The sequence below is a fragment of the Lagopus muta genome, chromosome 2 (assembly GCF_023343835.1).
Source record: "Lagopus muta isolate bLagMut1 chromosome 2, bLagMut1 primary, whole genome shotgun sequence".
Classification (NCBI taxonomy): domain Eukaryota; kingdom Metazoa; phylum Chordata; class Aves; order Galliformes; family Phasianidae; genus Lagopus; species Lagopus muta.
The window spans coordinates 64695937-64710616 of record NC_064434.1 but is presented as its reverse complement, the minus strand read 5'-3'; the positions used below and the strand labels follow the sequence as shown (position 1 = coordinate 64710616).

Below are 14680 nucleotides of genomic sequence, written 5' to 3'. Positions count from 1 at the left end.
CTCCTTTGATTATTCTGTGTCCTTCTCATCTTTGGGTCTCTCCTGGGACATCTGCAGTCTGATACTGACTTGTCTTGATTTTCTTGGCCATAGGATACTCAAATCTACATCCTTTCAAGGACTTCTCAGATAAGAACATATCTTACCCAACCTACATGCTTATTCTCTCTGACTATCACCTATGCTGCTGATTTAGAAAGAAGTGAACACTCTGGTTCCTGAAATCAGTATTCAGGTGAAGGTCTGGGCATTCATTTGGTAGTGCTTTTGCCTAGCTCCAGGAACACAAAAAGGTTATAGTAAAACTCCATGGCCTCAGCTAATTCTCACATTTCTCTGTGATCCAGCCCCAACCCTTTTCTAGCTTCCATCCCTCCTTTGCTCTTGATGGCAGACCTGCAACACACCTCCTTTGAACACACACATTAGCCTTTTCAAATTTTTTTTTTTTTGTTCCCTTTTATGTTCTGGAGGATGAGGAATGACTTCTACTCTTCATTTCACTTTCCTACAATACTAATTATAGTTACTTAGTGGCTGAGTTTGTTCAGAAAAAGTACAGTGCAGTTTGTTTTAAAGACCATGTGCAAGAGCAAAACATAAAATGTTGGTAACTGCAGCACTTACAAGATGAATTTCCCCCTCTGGCACGGTAAGGTGAAGTATTATCACATAACATCCCCCCAAAAAACATTTGACACTGACTAATTGTTTTCAGAAACAGCAAAGTCACTTCTGTAGCTGGCTTTCAGCCCCTCTACAGCTGGCTAGCTACTGCTGGTTTCACAGGGATGAGTAAATGGACATGTCTGAATGTGGCCTATTCTCACTCAGTATAAAAATCTAAAAACTTTGGGAGACAAATCTCAGAAATCAAGATATGTCAGATGTGGATGCACCACTCCTTGAGATACTGCCTGAAGTTCAAGACTGGGTTAAGCATCCCATGTTGACACAGCCAGCACATGGAATATCGACACAGCAAGGGAGCCAAATATGAACCTGGCACCGCTCGTCAGCTTCTCTGTGGTTGTTCCAGATATTAAGATCCCCATTTCCTACCTAAGTAGAAGAATTGTGATTCATCTGGGATTTGACTGTCTCTATCCAACCATATCTGTGCATTAAGCCTTGTTTATTTCCTGCTAGATCTACTCATATCTTGGGGGAGAATCACATCACAGTTCAGCATCACAAGACACAAAACAACATAGCAGTAGCCAAATGAACATTTCTCATAAAATAGGATAAGACACAGATAATGTGCTTGAAAAGAAGGCACAAGAACATTTGCTGTGTGAGTAGAATAGACTCCTGAAATTAGTCAGAACTGGAGGAAAGAGCTTATGTGGGGAGCCTTTACATACCCTTACATGGTAGCGTTCATTCTTTCTAAAAGACAGATTTACTTGTGGTCACTTCTAACCCTAAAAATTATGAGTCCCAGAGGCATCAGTAGAGGCATCTCTACTGATACACCACATTGGCATATTGACATGGCTGCTCTGCCTTACTGGCAGCACATGGGAGCTGAAACTGCAATGTAAATCCAAGCACCATCATTTAGTTTATTGCATCTGTAAACAGTTTGTTGTCCAATTTTATACACCAATTCAAACTCAAGACCACTAAATGTTCTCCTCCCAAGGATGACAGCTGATGTGAAACCATAATTCCAACCTTGTTCTAAGGCAAGCAAGTTCTCCTAATTAATGCCCTATTTCTACAGGAAACCTCAGATTTCAGAAGGCATATTTTGCATTTTCAAGAAGTGAAAACATCTTCTGCTATCATCTAGGGAAGGAGGTGGAGATTATGCAGCTCTTCTGGAGCTTTCAGCTCCAGCCTCTTTCTTTGTGGCTGTTAGCAGATGGGTGATCTACACCCTATGTCTCTAGGAGCCTGTGATTCTGGCTGTTAGTTGAATTCCTGCTGAAGGAATACAGATGTGTGTGAAACATGCAGATCCTGTACCAGAGTGGCTTCTCGGAAACATTTCAGGCACATTACAAAAACAAAAGATTGCGGAAAAGACACAAGAAGATTGAAAACAAGATCCAGTGCTAAGTAGTTTTGCTTGCAACTGGACTTCACAAAAAATGCACCAATCTCCCAGGAGAGGTGAGACTTCAAGAAACCCACAGACAGATTTTGATCCACTCTGAAGGATTCCCAGAATCACTAAGTCCAGCCCTGTGAAACATCTTAAAATGGTGGAGATTCTAGGTGATCCCTTTTATACTTCTCTAATTGCATAAAGCAACATTAAGACAGATATAATATTTGCTGGGTGATTCTATGATATAGGAAACTACCCAGTCATTGACATGATTGCAATCTCCTTTGCTGTTATTCCTTAGTAGTGTGAGATCCAAGAGGACCAAAGTAGGCTATGCTTTGGGTGTTGCTGTTGAATGAAATATCAAAGTTGGATGTAGGAAGACCTCGGGTCTGGCTGCATATTAAAGACATATATTGCCATCATAAAGGGACAAATGAAGGAGTGATGACAAAGTCAACAAAAAAATGGAGGTCGGCTGGCTCCTGTCTTTTTCTCTGTTTGGAAAGCAAATGAACGTCATGTTTAATTTGGCTTTATAGCAGCTGATAGTCATAGAAAAATGAACATTCCCCTTATAGAAGTATATGCCTTCTAACAAAAATAGAGCCAACAAATAAAGCCTTGAATAGAGAGAAGCTACTCCTTTTAAGCTATAAAAGTTATAAAAATCCCAATATTTCATATAGACATTAATCTATAGACATTAATCTACATTACAGTACTTTTATCTCTCAACTGATACACAACTTGGTTATTCCAAGAAAATGATTTTCATGAGCTTGAAGCTCTTACTTGGTACGGTGATACCTCAGATAAACAGAACGTTTATGTAAATGAAAATGTGGATGGCAAGAATGGAAAACTGCAGTTATGCACCAGGGTGATAGGAATGCCCTTCAGCTTGGAGAATCTAAACACTTGTCTCCAGCAGCTTGCTTCTGCTATGACAGAGCAAAGATCTCTGAATCAATGCTTGCATGGTCAGCCTGTGGTTCAACCCTTCCTTTTTGCAGAGAAAGCCAAAGGCCTAGGAATCTCAGAAGTCTAAGGGATCACAAGAAGAGCGTCAAATGTTGATGACTTAGTTGTTTGGAGTCACTGATAGTTAGTTGCAAGGGACATTGTGCAACCTCTTGAGAATGCCAGACCAGGTGGACCACTGAAAGATTCCCAGATGTTTTCAGAATTTTCCAAGGTCTTTCAATGTGAACACAGGTTGCATGTGCACTAAGTCATCCTCCCTCTGTTGGCAGTTAGCTTATCTTTCCATTGTCTAAGGAGGATAGTTTTCTTCTTGCTGCTGTGATTCTAAGGCAGGTCCATTAACCTTGCAAAGTCTGCAGAAATACATGGTGGTGGATCTTGCAGTAAACACAACTGGAAGATGGTTGGCCAGTTGAGCTATGGATAACTCAAATAAGCTCTGACCTAACCTGGATCATCTCAGTGCCAAAAGCAAATGGGAAAACTGGGTATCAGAAATCTCACTGTTTCCTGCCAGAGGAAGATTTCCCATCACCTTGGAAGTCATGTCATGCTTGTCAGAAAGACCAGTTCTGAGCCTTTGCAGGCTGAGGAGTAGTAGAGTATCTGGCAGGGGACCTGGTAGGCTGCATGGATGCTCTGTGCAGGAGCCTGGTCTGTTGCAGGACAGCAGAAAAATATACTAGTGTGCAGTATTAAAAAGAAAACAGCCAGAAAGTACTAAAAAAATTAATTGCAGAAATAACAATAACCCATTAACTTTATAACTTATAATGTACAGACATATCCCCATTCCAAATAGTCATATTAACAGGTGATGCTGCCTAAAAGCAGTACTGATGATTTTATTCATTGTATAGGTTGCACTTTTCTCACATTCAGAGGGGGGAAATGGTAACATTCACAGCTTGGAATCATTTTCTCTTGTTTGTTCACTGCTGATTAGCAGTATAAACTGAATAGGACCACTGCTGACTTGTACTTACATACTCTGCTGTTGGGACAGAGAACACAAACACACACACGTTTACCCTTTGCAGCCTGTGGACCTTTTATCCATGTGCTGGTGCCTTTAGGCAGCTCTTCCTATAAGGGTGACCATATCATATGAGACTGCGTTCTGACTCTGCCCTACCATAAGGGACAGGACTGTCAGCATATGCCTATGGAGGCCTGGAGGTACAAGGGGTTCAGCTCTGCAGATGGCCTCTCCCTTTCTGAAGGCTGTTCCAGCCAGAAAGCGGGGGAACCAGGAACTTCTGAGAAGCCATTTGGAATAGCCCCTTCCTTCCTCACCACAGCCTATTCAGGAATGCCAGCCTTCCAAGTCTGATGGCAAACTTGGCATGGGGGAAGGAGCTGATCTGATGGTGCCTGATTGTAGTGCAAGGGCTTGAAGCATGCACGGGATGTCCTACACTGTAAGGAGACCCATGGATAGCATAGGAATTGTTCATCCAAGGCAAGTTTTGCAGTGTGGACCAGGCCCAACAGGGGCCAGCATGAAGGCAGAAAAGCCAGGTGAGATGGAGGAATGGAGAAGCTTTGATCCAAGGTCATGTCCAGTCTTTTATCACCTCCGTTTAATTCCCTCTTGATGCCACTTGCCATAGCAAAGGTGGGAATGCTGCTACTGGCAGGTTTGGGGGACGTGCAGAGTTGTAGCATTAGCATCTCCACTGTTTATGGATGAAGTAACATGTGGGCAAGGCAGGTTAAGCATCTGCTAGAAGATATCAAATGGGACAATATCCATCGCTGCAAGGAGGGAAAGCACTGTGAAGCATTTTTGGACATACTTCACAACATAATTTTAGGACACAGTACTTCACTTATCTCCAAGAATATCCAGCTGCAGATGGAAGAGGTCAGGGAGAGAGGGAGGGAAGTTACGAGGTTTATAATGTAGGATCAGAAAAAGCTTATGGGGGTTTTATTAACAGTTTAAATAAACACAGTCTATGCTTTTAATGGATGAAGAGGACCTGCAGCTCAGGGAACAATGACCTCCAAAACGATGAACTGTTGAAAGCAATTCACTAAGCAGAAACACCACTACAATCATATTCCAGAAGAGTTTTGAAAGCGCATTTTCCCTCCTAGAAATGGCCAGAGATGTTTTTGCTTCTACTTCAAGATAAACTGGTTCTTGCTGCCCACAGTACTCCAGGGAAAAATCACAGCGATGGTAGTTTTAAGAGCAACATCTCCTGAGAAAACATGGCAAGAGCACATTGTCTATTTGCACTTTGGTTCTGCTTATAACCTTGTAGACTTAACAGATCTTAAATTTTGTGAGGAATGGGCAATCTTTTTTAAGATGTTGTCTCTAAGGGCTGGGAAAGGACGTTATTACACCTGAATCAAAACCAGGGTCCTGTTAATACTGTTTTCTTGCTATGCATGTGCAATGCTGAATGTATATGCCATCTCCAATGCTTTCGCTCGTCTCTCCTGTAGGGAACTGCTGCAAGACCTGGCCAAATAGCATCTCCTGCCATCTAGAGGCTTATTGCACAAGTGTGAGGGTATCACTAACACATGTCACCTGCTTCCCAGAGGCAGTTGTGAGCTTGCACCGATCATATTTGGAGAAGCATGTGCAGGAACTACTCATAGTGAGCAAGCCAAGCTCAGAAATTCTTCACAGGAGTCTACAAGACTTTTCTCTTTCCTTCTATTCTGTCACAGCCTTCCTTACAAGCACTTAAGCTTTTATCTGTGAGCCACTTTGCAACTTACATTTACAAAAAAAGATCAATAAAAAGTTTTATGTTTTTTTTCTTTATATAAAGTGTTGATTTCCTAAAAGAAAATAAATGTGACATTGTGGTCTTGTAGACAAATTTAAAGGCACTGGTTTTTCATAGCAAGGAAACATTTCCTAGCACACCTCTATGGAATGACAAAGCTACATTAAGCAGGTTACAAGAACCTTCATGTTTAGAGTTCCCTTCACCTCTCTGGACTGCTGCTCCTATTCCTGATCACACTCATACTAAAAACAGTTTCCTAAAACTTCACTGAACTTTCCCATGTTGCAATTTGTTTCTGTTGTCCTCTCTCCTTTCACAGTGCCTCTGACAAAAGTGTGGCTCCATCTACTATACAACCTCATTAGGATGTTAGAGATATCAGTTAGATCCACTTCCCTGCCAAGCTTTCCCACCCCAAGACCAAATAACTGAAGCACTCAGCATCTCCTGTATATCCTGTGCATATTCTGCTCCAAGTTCTCCTTCTCACCATTGCCATCCTTTTCACTAACAGTTGTGCTGCAATGGGTATGGCAATGTGGCACAAATCCTGTGGGAGTGCTCCTGACTTTATGAGACACAGAAGCACAATGAGAAAGGAAGCTGAAATACAAGGCATGGCTCTATTTTCAAATGTTGCCAGCTATGACCCCTCAGACAGGCTGGCTGCTCTCCAGGGGTGGGATTTTTCAGACAATTGCTGATGTCAGCTTCACCTTGGGGGGAAGCAGAGCCACGCTGCTGCAGCATTGACCTCATTCCCTTTTGTATTTACCTCATTCTCTTCTGGGGGAGGAAGGCAGTTCTTCACAAGAAGATATCTGCCAGGCTGCAAAAAAGGACATGAGCTTAGGGGATAGAAAACCATGAAGCTTCTTGTAGGGAGAAACCACAAGGAGCATTCTACATTGTTCATTGGGCTGGGTTACCTCCTGCCAAGGCCTTCAATTATCTTTCCAAGTGACGCCCAATGCTTCCTTCATCACCAAAGAGCTCTTCTGTTTGCATCCTGGGTCTGCATGCTGGGCTTTGGCTGCCCCCAAGAACTCTTGGCATTTCTCACATGCTGACAATTGTTCCTGTTGCCTTCAAGGCAAAAATCCCAATTCTCACAAAAAAATACGGTGCAGCGAGCACAGATTAGCATCTGGAACTGACCAGGGTCAGACAATGCTTCAAGCAACTTCTCTGCCTGTCTCTTCCTCCCCACCCCTTCCCTGCTGTGTTTTTCTCCCTTTATTTGCTAGCTCTATAGAATTCCCCACCAGGCAGGGCCCTGGCATCCTCCACCCTGGAGAGACTTGGACAAGAGACAGTGTCTGAAAAATCTGTGTGTATATTCTCTCTGCAGGGATCCTCCCTCTTTTCCATTCCATTCCCTCAAGGACTACTCAGAGGAGAAGACAAGGTTGGTGCAACACCACTCAGAGCCTGTGAATGGACATGGTATTCACCAGTCTGACACCAAGGGCTTGGAGACTAGATGAAGATGAGGATTTGCCAGTGGGAGGGGCATGGGAGAAGAGATGGAGGGAAAAACCCATCCCTCTTCCTTTAGCAACATCCAGAGCAGTACAACATCCCTTTGCAGATAGGGCAGTCACAAAGCTGCACAGATGTTTTAAAAGTGTAAGTTTTTACCTGGCACATGGGCACACCATTTGTCCTACTGTTTGTTCTGTGAAGCCTCAGGACCAGTGTGTCACAGGGACAATGGGGAAAGGATGCAGTAAAAGGGTGAGGGCACTGCCAGAGCCTGAGGAAGAGGACCTGGATGAGAAGTGGCTTTCCTGATTCATGTGTCTTCAGTTTCCTCCTTCTGATCCCACCACCTTGTACATAAACAATGAGCAGTGTGCAGAAATACTATCATCCAGAAATAGAGTTGTCTCTTCAGAGAACTACCTATTATCATAGTAATGTGTTACCTTGTTCATGGTGCAAAGCATGCAAATACATTGATCAGATCAACTCACACAGCACAGACAATTCATCTTGACCCTAAGGTGAAGGGAACATATTGCTAGTACAGCTGCCTGAAGGAAGGTTGTGGCGAGGTGGGGGTCAGCCTCTTCTTCCATGTAACTAACAATAAGACTATAGAGAATGGCCTCTATTTGTGCCAGGGGAGATTCATGTTGGACATTAGGAAATAATACTTTTCCAAAAGAGTGGTCAGGCACTGGAATGGGCTGCCTGGGGAGGTTGTGGAGTCACTGTCCCTGGAGGTGTTCAAGAAATGTCTAGGTGTTGTACTGAGGGACATGGTTTAGTGGGAAATATTGGTGATAGGAGGACGGATGGACTGGATGGTATTAGAGGTCTTTTCCAACCTTGGTGATTCTGTGATACTGTGGCATCTCAAGTGTTTTTCTCTTGTATTCTGCTGCTGACTGTCCTGGCTGGGTTAGCCTTGTCAAAGATTTGCATTGGAGAGTAACAATGGGCAACACCCTTCACCCCTTATCCCTAGCACTTCCCAATTCTTCCTCAGCTGAGGCTGTGGGAAAAAAAAAATTATGCCCTGAGCTCTTCACTCTGAATGGAACATCCCTGAATGGGACTGCCCAACCTCAGGAGTATTTCCAGCACAGAATTAAGGAAACGGATCTCTGCAGGTGAGGAAATCAAAACCTACCCTGTGGTCTCTGAGGGTGAAAATGCAGAATGCATTGACTGTAGAAGAGAACATTGATCTTCAAACAGTAAACCAGACCATGACTGGTGAAACCAGGTCCTGCTCTGCCAAGTCAGTGGCACATTCCATTCACTCATACTGAACACTGGGCTCTAGGCCAAGGCATGATTTTGATTTAATAACAGAAAAACTATGTTTTATTATGGAATGTCTGCTCTAGAATCATGAAAAGTCACTGAATAATTTATATTGGAATGGATCTGTGCAGTACTCATATTCAATCTGTTGTTCACACAGACCTCAAGTCCTCTTTAGCAGAGCTGCTGCCTAAAAAGTAAGCTCCAGGCCGTGCTGCTGCAGGAGATATTCCATCCCACACACCAGACTTCATTTCCCTTTGCTGAACTGAGACTTCTGTCAGCTCATTTCTCCAGTCTGCTAAGGTCTCTCTGAACAGCAATTCAGCTCTCCAATGTGTCATCCGCTTCCCAGCCCCAGTTTAGTATCAGCTGCAAGGTTTTTGATGGTGCATTCCTTCCCATCATCCAGGTCATTAGACTGTACTGCTCCCAGTCCTGGCCTCGAAGGGGTTGTGCCTGTAATCAGCTGTTGTTGGGACTTTCTGATCACAACCCTTTGAGTTTAGTCCCTTGGAAAAAATCAATACCTCTTCTCCCAAGGAAGGTTTCAATGAAGTAAATACTTTGTTACATTGTCAGGTTGCTTGACACAGATGACCAAAAAGGATGGAATAGAAATGGAACGATTTATCATAGGTTTATTAGGGAAAGAAGGTATATTTCAAGACCATATATTTGGCATGGTATGGAAGCAAAAGTATCTGAGAACAATTAAAATGTTAAAACTCAAGTCATCATGAAAAATAAAATGTACTCTAATCACTTCAGTTCCTCTTCTCCCCATACAATTTATAATAACTACTGGAAGGAACTCAGAAGGTATTAGTGCTATACTAAATGTAAGCTGGAAAGAGATCTGGGCTGTTAGAACAGTGGAGACTTACTAAGATGAGCAAAGGTATTGAGGTGTTACAAAGAAATGGTAAGACTACAAAAGTTATTTGGTAAACCATTAGTGCTAGATTGCCCAAGACTACTCAAATCTTGCATTTATTACAAGCCTACAAATGCCTGTTAAAAATCATTATAGCTTTCAGCCATGTCAGCTTTTGCTTTCTGATCTGGATGGAAGAGATTTTGGTAGCATTTTAAAAGAAGTGTATCCCGATTTGTCTTAGGATGGATCAAAGTCAGAGGAGTTTCCTAGTATTGGAGTCCTGTAATGGCTTGATGGCTTTGGCTTCCTTTTGGAAGACAAATAAGAGCAGCTTCCCATTTGCAAGTAACTTGTCCCATGCCTCCACAAAGTGAAGTGAAAGATAAGGAAGGAGCAAAGAAATAAATAACATACTCATTTGATGAAAACTGACTGAAGAAAGGTTGCACTAAACCTGTCCTTATCTCAACTTACAAGCTTATTTTTTCATTGTGTTTTCACTCCTGTATCATTGAGGAGAGAGAATGAGAGAGTGGTGTGGTGAAGCTTAGCTAGTTATTGGTGTCAAACGACCACAACTGTAAAGCAGAGAAAGTTTAACTGATGCTGATAAACTGCTGGATAAGTGTTTCTTCTGGAATATACACTGCCACTCTAATATGGACAGAGGAGTAGATTCCTCTTGAACATCCAGTCCGTAGGTTGCCAAGGAAATGGGACACGGGTGTTTGATCAATAATTCATATATCAGATCAAGAATACTCACAAGAAGAATATAGATCTTTCCTTGGTTAATATATTGTTCATAGCATTATCTCAAAGAATTAACAGCACCTTTTACATAAAAATTCCAAATATATTTATCTAGTGAACAAGAAAATCTCAGCATCTCTAAGCGTACTTCTGCAGATGTACAGTACTGTATTTATATAGATATACATAGATATATATATCAAAGTGAATTTACACTGTGACCTGGTGATTAGTCCAGCAACGAGTGAACCCATAAGAACCCACAGGTAAGTCTTCAGGAAAATATACTGCTTAGGTGGGAGGCCAGCTACAAGGCATGCCTGCATAGGAGAGCTCTAGCAGCACCCGCTGCTGGCAATGAGGGACAGTTTAGCATTCCATTCAGCAAGCACAGCATGCTTAGGTCATTCCTGCAAGATATAAGAAAATTCCATATTTTCATGGCTAACACAGTTCTAGTTTTCACAGGTCGCACATGTTGCAACCACCTCTCTCTGCCTTAATGACCAAGAGTAGGAAGGTAGGACACCAAACCTAGATCCTGTCCATGCTTCCAAGTGGAAGTCAAACAGTACCAAAGATTTAGGCTCATGAAGGTAGGACCATGTCTGGTTTTGCAGAGGTTTCTTGAGCAGACGGTCTTCACTGGTTTGCTTAATTTGTGATGATTCTTTTTCTTTTTTTTCCTTTTCTGACTCAGCTGCTCACAGTCCTCTGGTAGAAATCATTTGAAAAGCGTGGTCAGCCTGTCCTGCCTAAGACGGAGAAGCAGACTGCTACCATTTCCCTGGGATGGGCACACCGCACTCATACCAGCCCACATAGTAGTAGGGAGTTGTGTATCCAATGCGTCCAAATGATACAGGCTCCTGGCGGTACTGGCGGTAATACCCTGTAGGGAAAAGACACAGGAATCTAACAAAAGTGACAGACACAGTGGGAGTCAATCCTACAGTCCAAGTGAAAGCACACAAGCTGTCTGCTAGTGAGCTTCATCAAAAGGCTATTTGTTAGGCCTGGTACTTGGCCTAGGTCTTTGTTGAATGATTTAACTCCGGTCTTTTATATTTCCTGCAGTTTTGATCAGTTTTACTGTTCTAAATCTTTTCAACTATTGTGTAATGCTATGGTCTGCCAAAGAGCTTCTGCATTTCACTCCAAAGGTGGCTATATTTCAACAACTTTTATGAAGTTTGCAGATCAGTTTAAATATATGAAGTACTCTAGGGCAAAAATTACCATCAAATTGTATTATCTCATCAGGCTCAAGAGACTATCAATAAACATCAGCTTTTTACAAAATAAAAAGGTATCATTTCATGCAGTAAATATGAATTTAAGCCCTTTCTGACCCATCTGATAGACTTCTTCATCTGTAGAAAGAATGCAACTGCTTAATGCGTTAGGGGAAGCTCAGCATTCTTCTCTGCATAGCTTGTGCACTGGAACATCTGAAACACTGATATGTTGTGCCAATAACGTAATTCCTGTGTGCTCTTTATCTCAGTCTCCTAGACCTACTAATACACAATTCTTCATTCCCCTTCTGAACACAGAAATGCAATACTTCTCAGGAATATATAAATATCAGTGAGTACTTCAGTTTCTTCCTGGTAACACCACCATGAATATAAACAAATAGCATGGAAACTATTAAAGCCAGCTGAATAGCTTATATCAACTGATTTTTTTGAAAGGACTGGCTGAATTTCATGATTGGTTTTCTTTTGTGGAGTAAGACATCAGTCTGTTGGCTACGTTAGTTGAGCAGTGTCTCAGAGGAGCTCCCTCAAAGCGAGAATTTTCACTTGGAAAGAAGTTTCTACGAGGGCAGAATAAAAGTGCTGCAGACTGACTTAGACACACTCCTATGTGTTTTGTACCGAATGAACTGGTCAGAAACCATTTGCAGAGCAGTCTGTTGAGCTGTAGCTGTCCATTGTGTTAAGTGGAAGAGTTTCTGCCCTTTGATTCAATAAAGATGTCTTAAAATTGGGAAAAAAAGACTTCATAAGACTATACAATTTCTTTCTTTCTACTTTTGTACTCTGTTCCTGTAAATTATTTGCATTATATGCCCTTCTTTCTCTTTCTTCCTGTGCAATGCTCCCTACCCCTGAACCCTATAGATAGAGTGACAGGCACTTGGCCAGCATCCCACTCCCACACTGCCATACCTCGGATGGTGGGCAGGGCTTCAATGTACGACTGAGGTCCTGTTCTTCCATCCAGGTGTGAATCCACAAACTGGCAGTGGTCTTCACCCCTTCCCCAGCTATCCCCAATGCTATAGAAGGTATCTGGAGAGTAATAGAGACACATTATTTGATTCAGCACTATTTTTGTTTGGAATGCTCTTCTATCACTGTGGAAACAGATGTAAAAGAAATGTAGTTAAAAAAGAAATGTAGCAATGTCACCTGTGAACAAACAGAGGCTGAAAAGAGAGAAAATGCTACTTTCACATTACAGAAATAGAAATTATGGAAAACAAAAATGTTTCATAACTCAGTAAGGACCATTTTCCATTTTACATGTTTATGGATGCACTGCACCAATGATGATGGATACAGAGAATTTCACTGCAATACATGTAACACAACAGCAGCCACTGAGATGGTCCCAGTACTCCAGATCAACAACAGGGAAAGTTTGGTTCATTATCTCTCAGCAAACAGATCCATACTGTTAACCCTTGGGAGTACCACTTACTCAGCCACTGTGATACCAGCCTTCTTCTCCTCCATTCCTATCTGAATCTGCCCTGAATATCTCAAGGGCATATTGCTCTGTTTGGCCATGTGCACCCAGTGACCATCTGCCTATCGGGCAGGCATGAATCTTCCCAGGAAGACGTGCGGGGAGCAGAACATTGCTTTCAAAGGATAAAGTACAATGTCTTTACAATACAACTGTGCGTACACTTTTCAAGTTAAACTTTCTCCTGTTCTCTGTCCTCTGCCTCAAGAGCTCTGCTTAAAAGCTAATGCTATTGTAGGAACAAAATACAGAGGCAAGGCAGCCTGGCTGTCATACTGGACCTTCTCAAGAGGACTCTCAGATAACCACCGCACAAGACTCAGTGAGAAGTAAAGAAAGTGAGAATACAGAGACAATATCAAGTAATCATACAGCAAGAAAATAATCTCAGTGCCTACCTTTCAGGTCATCACTGAGGTAAATCTTGTACCTTAAGGAGTTACAAAGAACCACTCCTACAAACTTGCGATACCAAGTTCGCTTCACATACTGCTTGCCACTACAATCTGAATAGGTGGGGTCATATTTGAAAGTGAATGGAATCCAGATAGGCTCACCACCTTGAAGAAAAAAATTCAACATTAAGGACAGACATCATCAGTCTTAAGTAAACATTCCCACTGATTTTATTAAGAGACTTCTCTACCTACAGATTCTTAGTTCCCTTTCTAAACAAAGCCTGACAGTAGTTCTGACAGTGAAGCTGTCTAAATAGTCATTTGCATTTTAACAGAATGTACAAAGCTTAACTCCTTTGCTAAACAGATATTAAAAATTCTCTGGTGGCTAACATCCTGTGATGTGAAAGAAAGTCTTTTTTTTCTTGCTATTGTCTTAAAAAGATGAAATTGGAAACCTACTTTTCTGTTTTGTTTTCTCACATTACATCAAAACAGTGGAGGTTCCAATAAAAAGACAAGCGAGTCCTTTCGTGGGGAACTCTGCCCAAAGCACTGCAGCAACAGTTTAATTATATCACAAAAGATTAAATATATTCTACTGGCTTGCTTAAATGTTTGCTTTATACTAACTTATTGAAATGTTTCTTGCATTAATGGGTACAGAATGAGATAAAGAAGCTCCAATGCGGTAATCGGTATTCTTCTCTCTACCTACAGAGCAGAGCCCTGTTTTTACTGTTCCGTTTTGAGGTCGAAGGTATTTCTGTTAGTCATTCTTCCTCCTTTTCTCTAGGCACATGATTTAAATCCTGCAGACACATGCAGGTGAGAAGCAATCACTGATCTGTAACCCTCAAAACCGCACCAGTATGAAGACAAACGTAACTGGCCTGACTTTATGCATTTAGTCATATGGCAAAATGATTGCAGGATTTTGGCCGTAGATTTTTCTTTAGAACCAAGTATTATCTATTTCTTGAATGCAATGCTAGTGCTGTGAATAGTCCACTTTCACCCATCACTTTTGCTCACTTCCAAATTCCTGTAAGAGATGAATATTAAATTGGCCTCTAAGAGCTTAATTCTCAGCTCTTCATGCCCACAGTTCCCAAACTTCTGCTCTGGTAGACCTCTTCTTGGTCTTGGTTCTACCTATTTCTACACTGCAACAACATGAATCTTGGAATTATAGAAAGAACTGGGTTGAAAGACCACAATGATCATCTAATTTCAAACTCCCTGCTATGTGCAGGGTCACCAACCACCAGACCAGGCTGCCCAGAGCCACATCCAGCCTGGCCTTGAATGC

General features: G+C 41.9%; 1 protein-coding gene across 1 annotated transcript in view; it reads right to left on the bottom strand.

Moving 5' to 3' along the window:
- Nucleotides 1-9198: 9198 nt before the first annotated feature.
- FNDC1 (fibronectin type III domain containing 1) overlaps nt 9199-14680 on the bottom strand; it is a 65377-nt gene continuing 59895 nt past the window's right edge. Inside the window, exons 18-20 of the mRNA XM_048936315.1 lie at nt 13369-13530; nt 12388-12510; nt 9199-11102 (exon numbers count right to left, since the gene is read on the bottom strand). Coding sequence (XP_048792272.1) covers nt 10987-11102; nt 12388-12510; nt 13369-13530 — 401 coding nt within the window. The 3' untranslated portion in view covers nt 9199-10986. The remainder of the gene's footprint in view (nt 11103-12387; nt 12511-13368; nt 13531-14680) is intronic.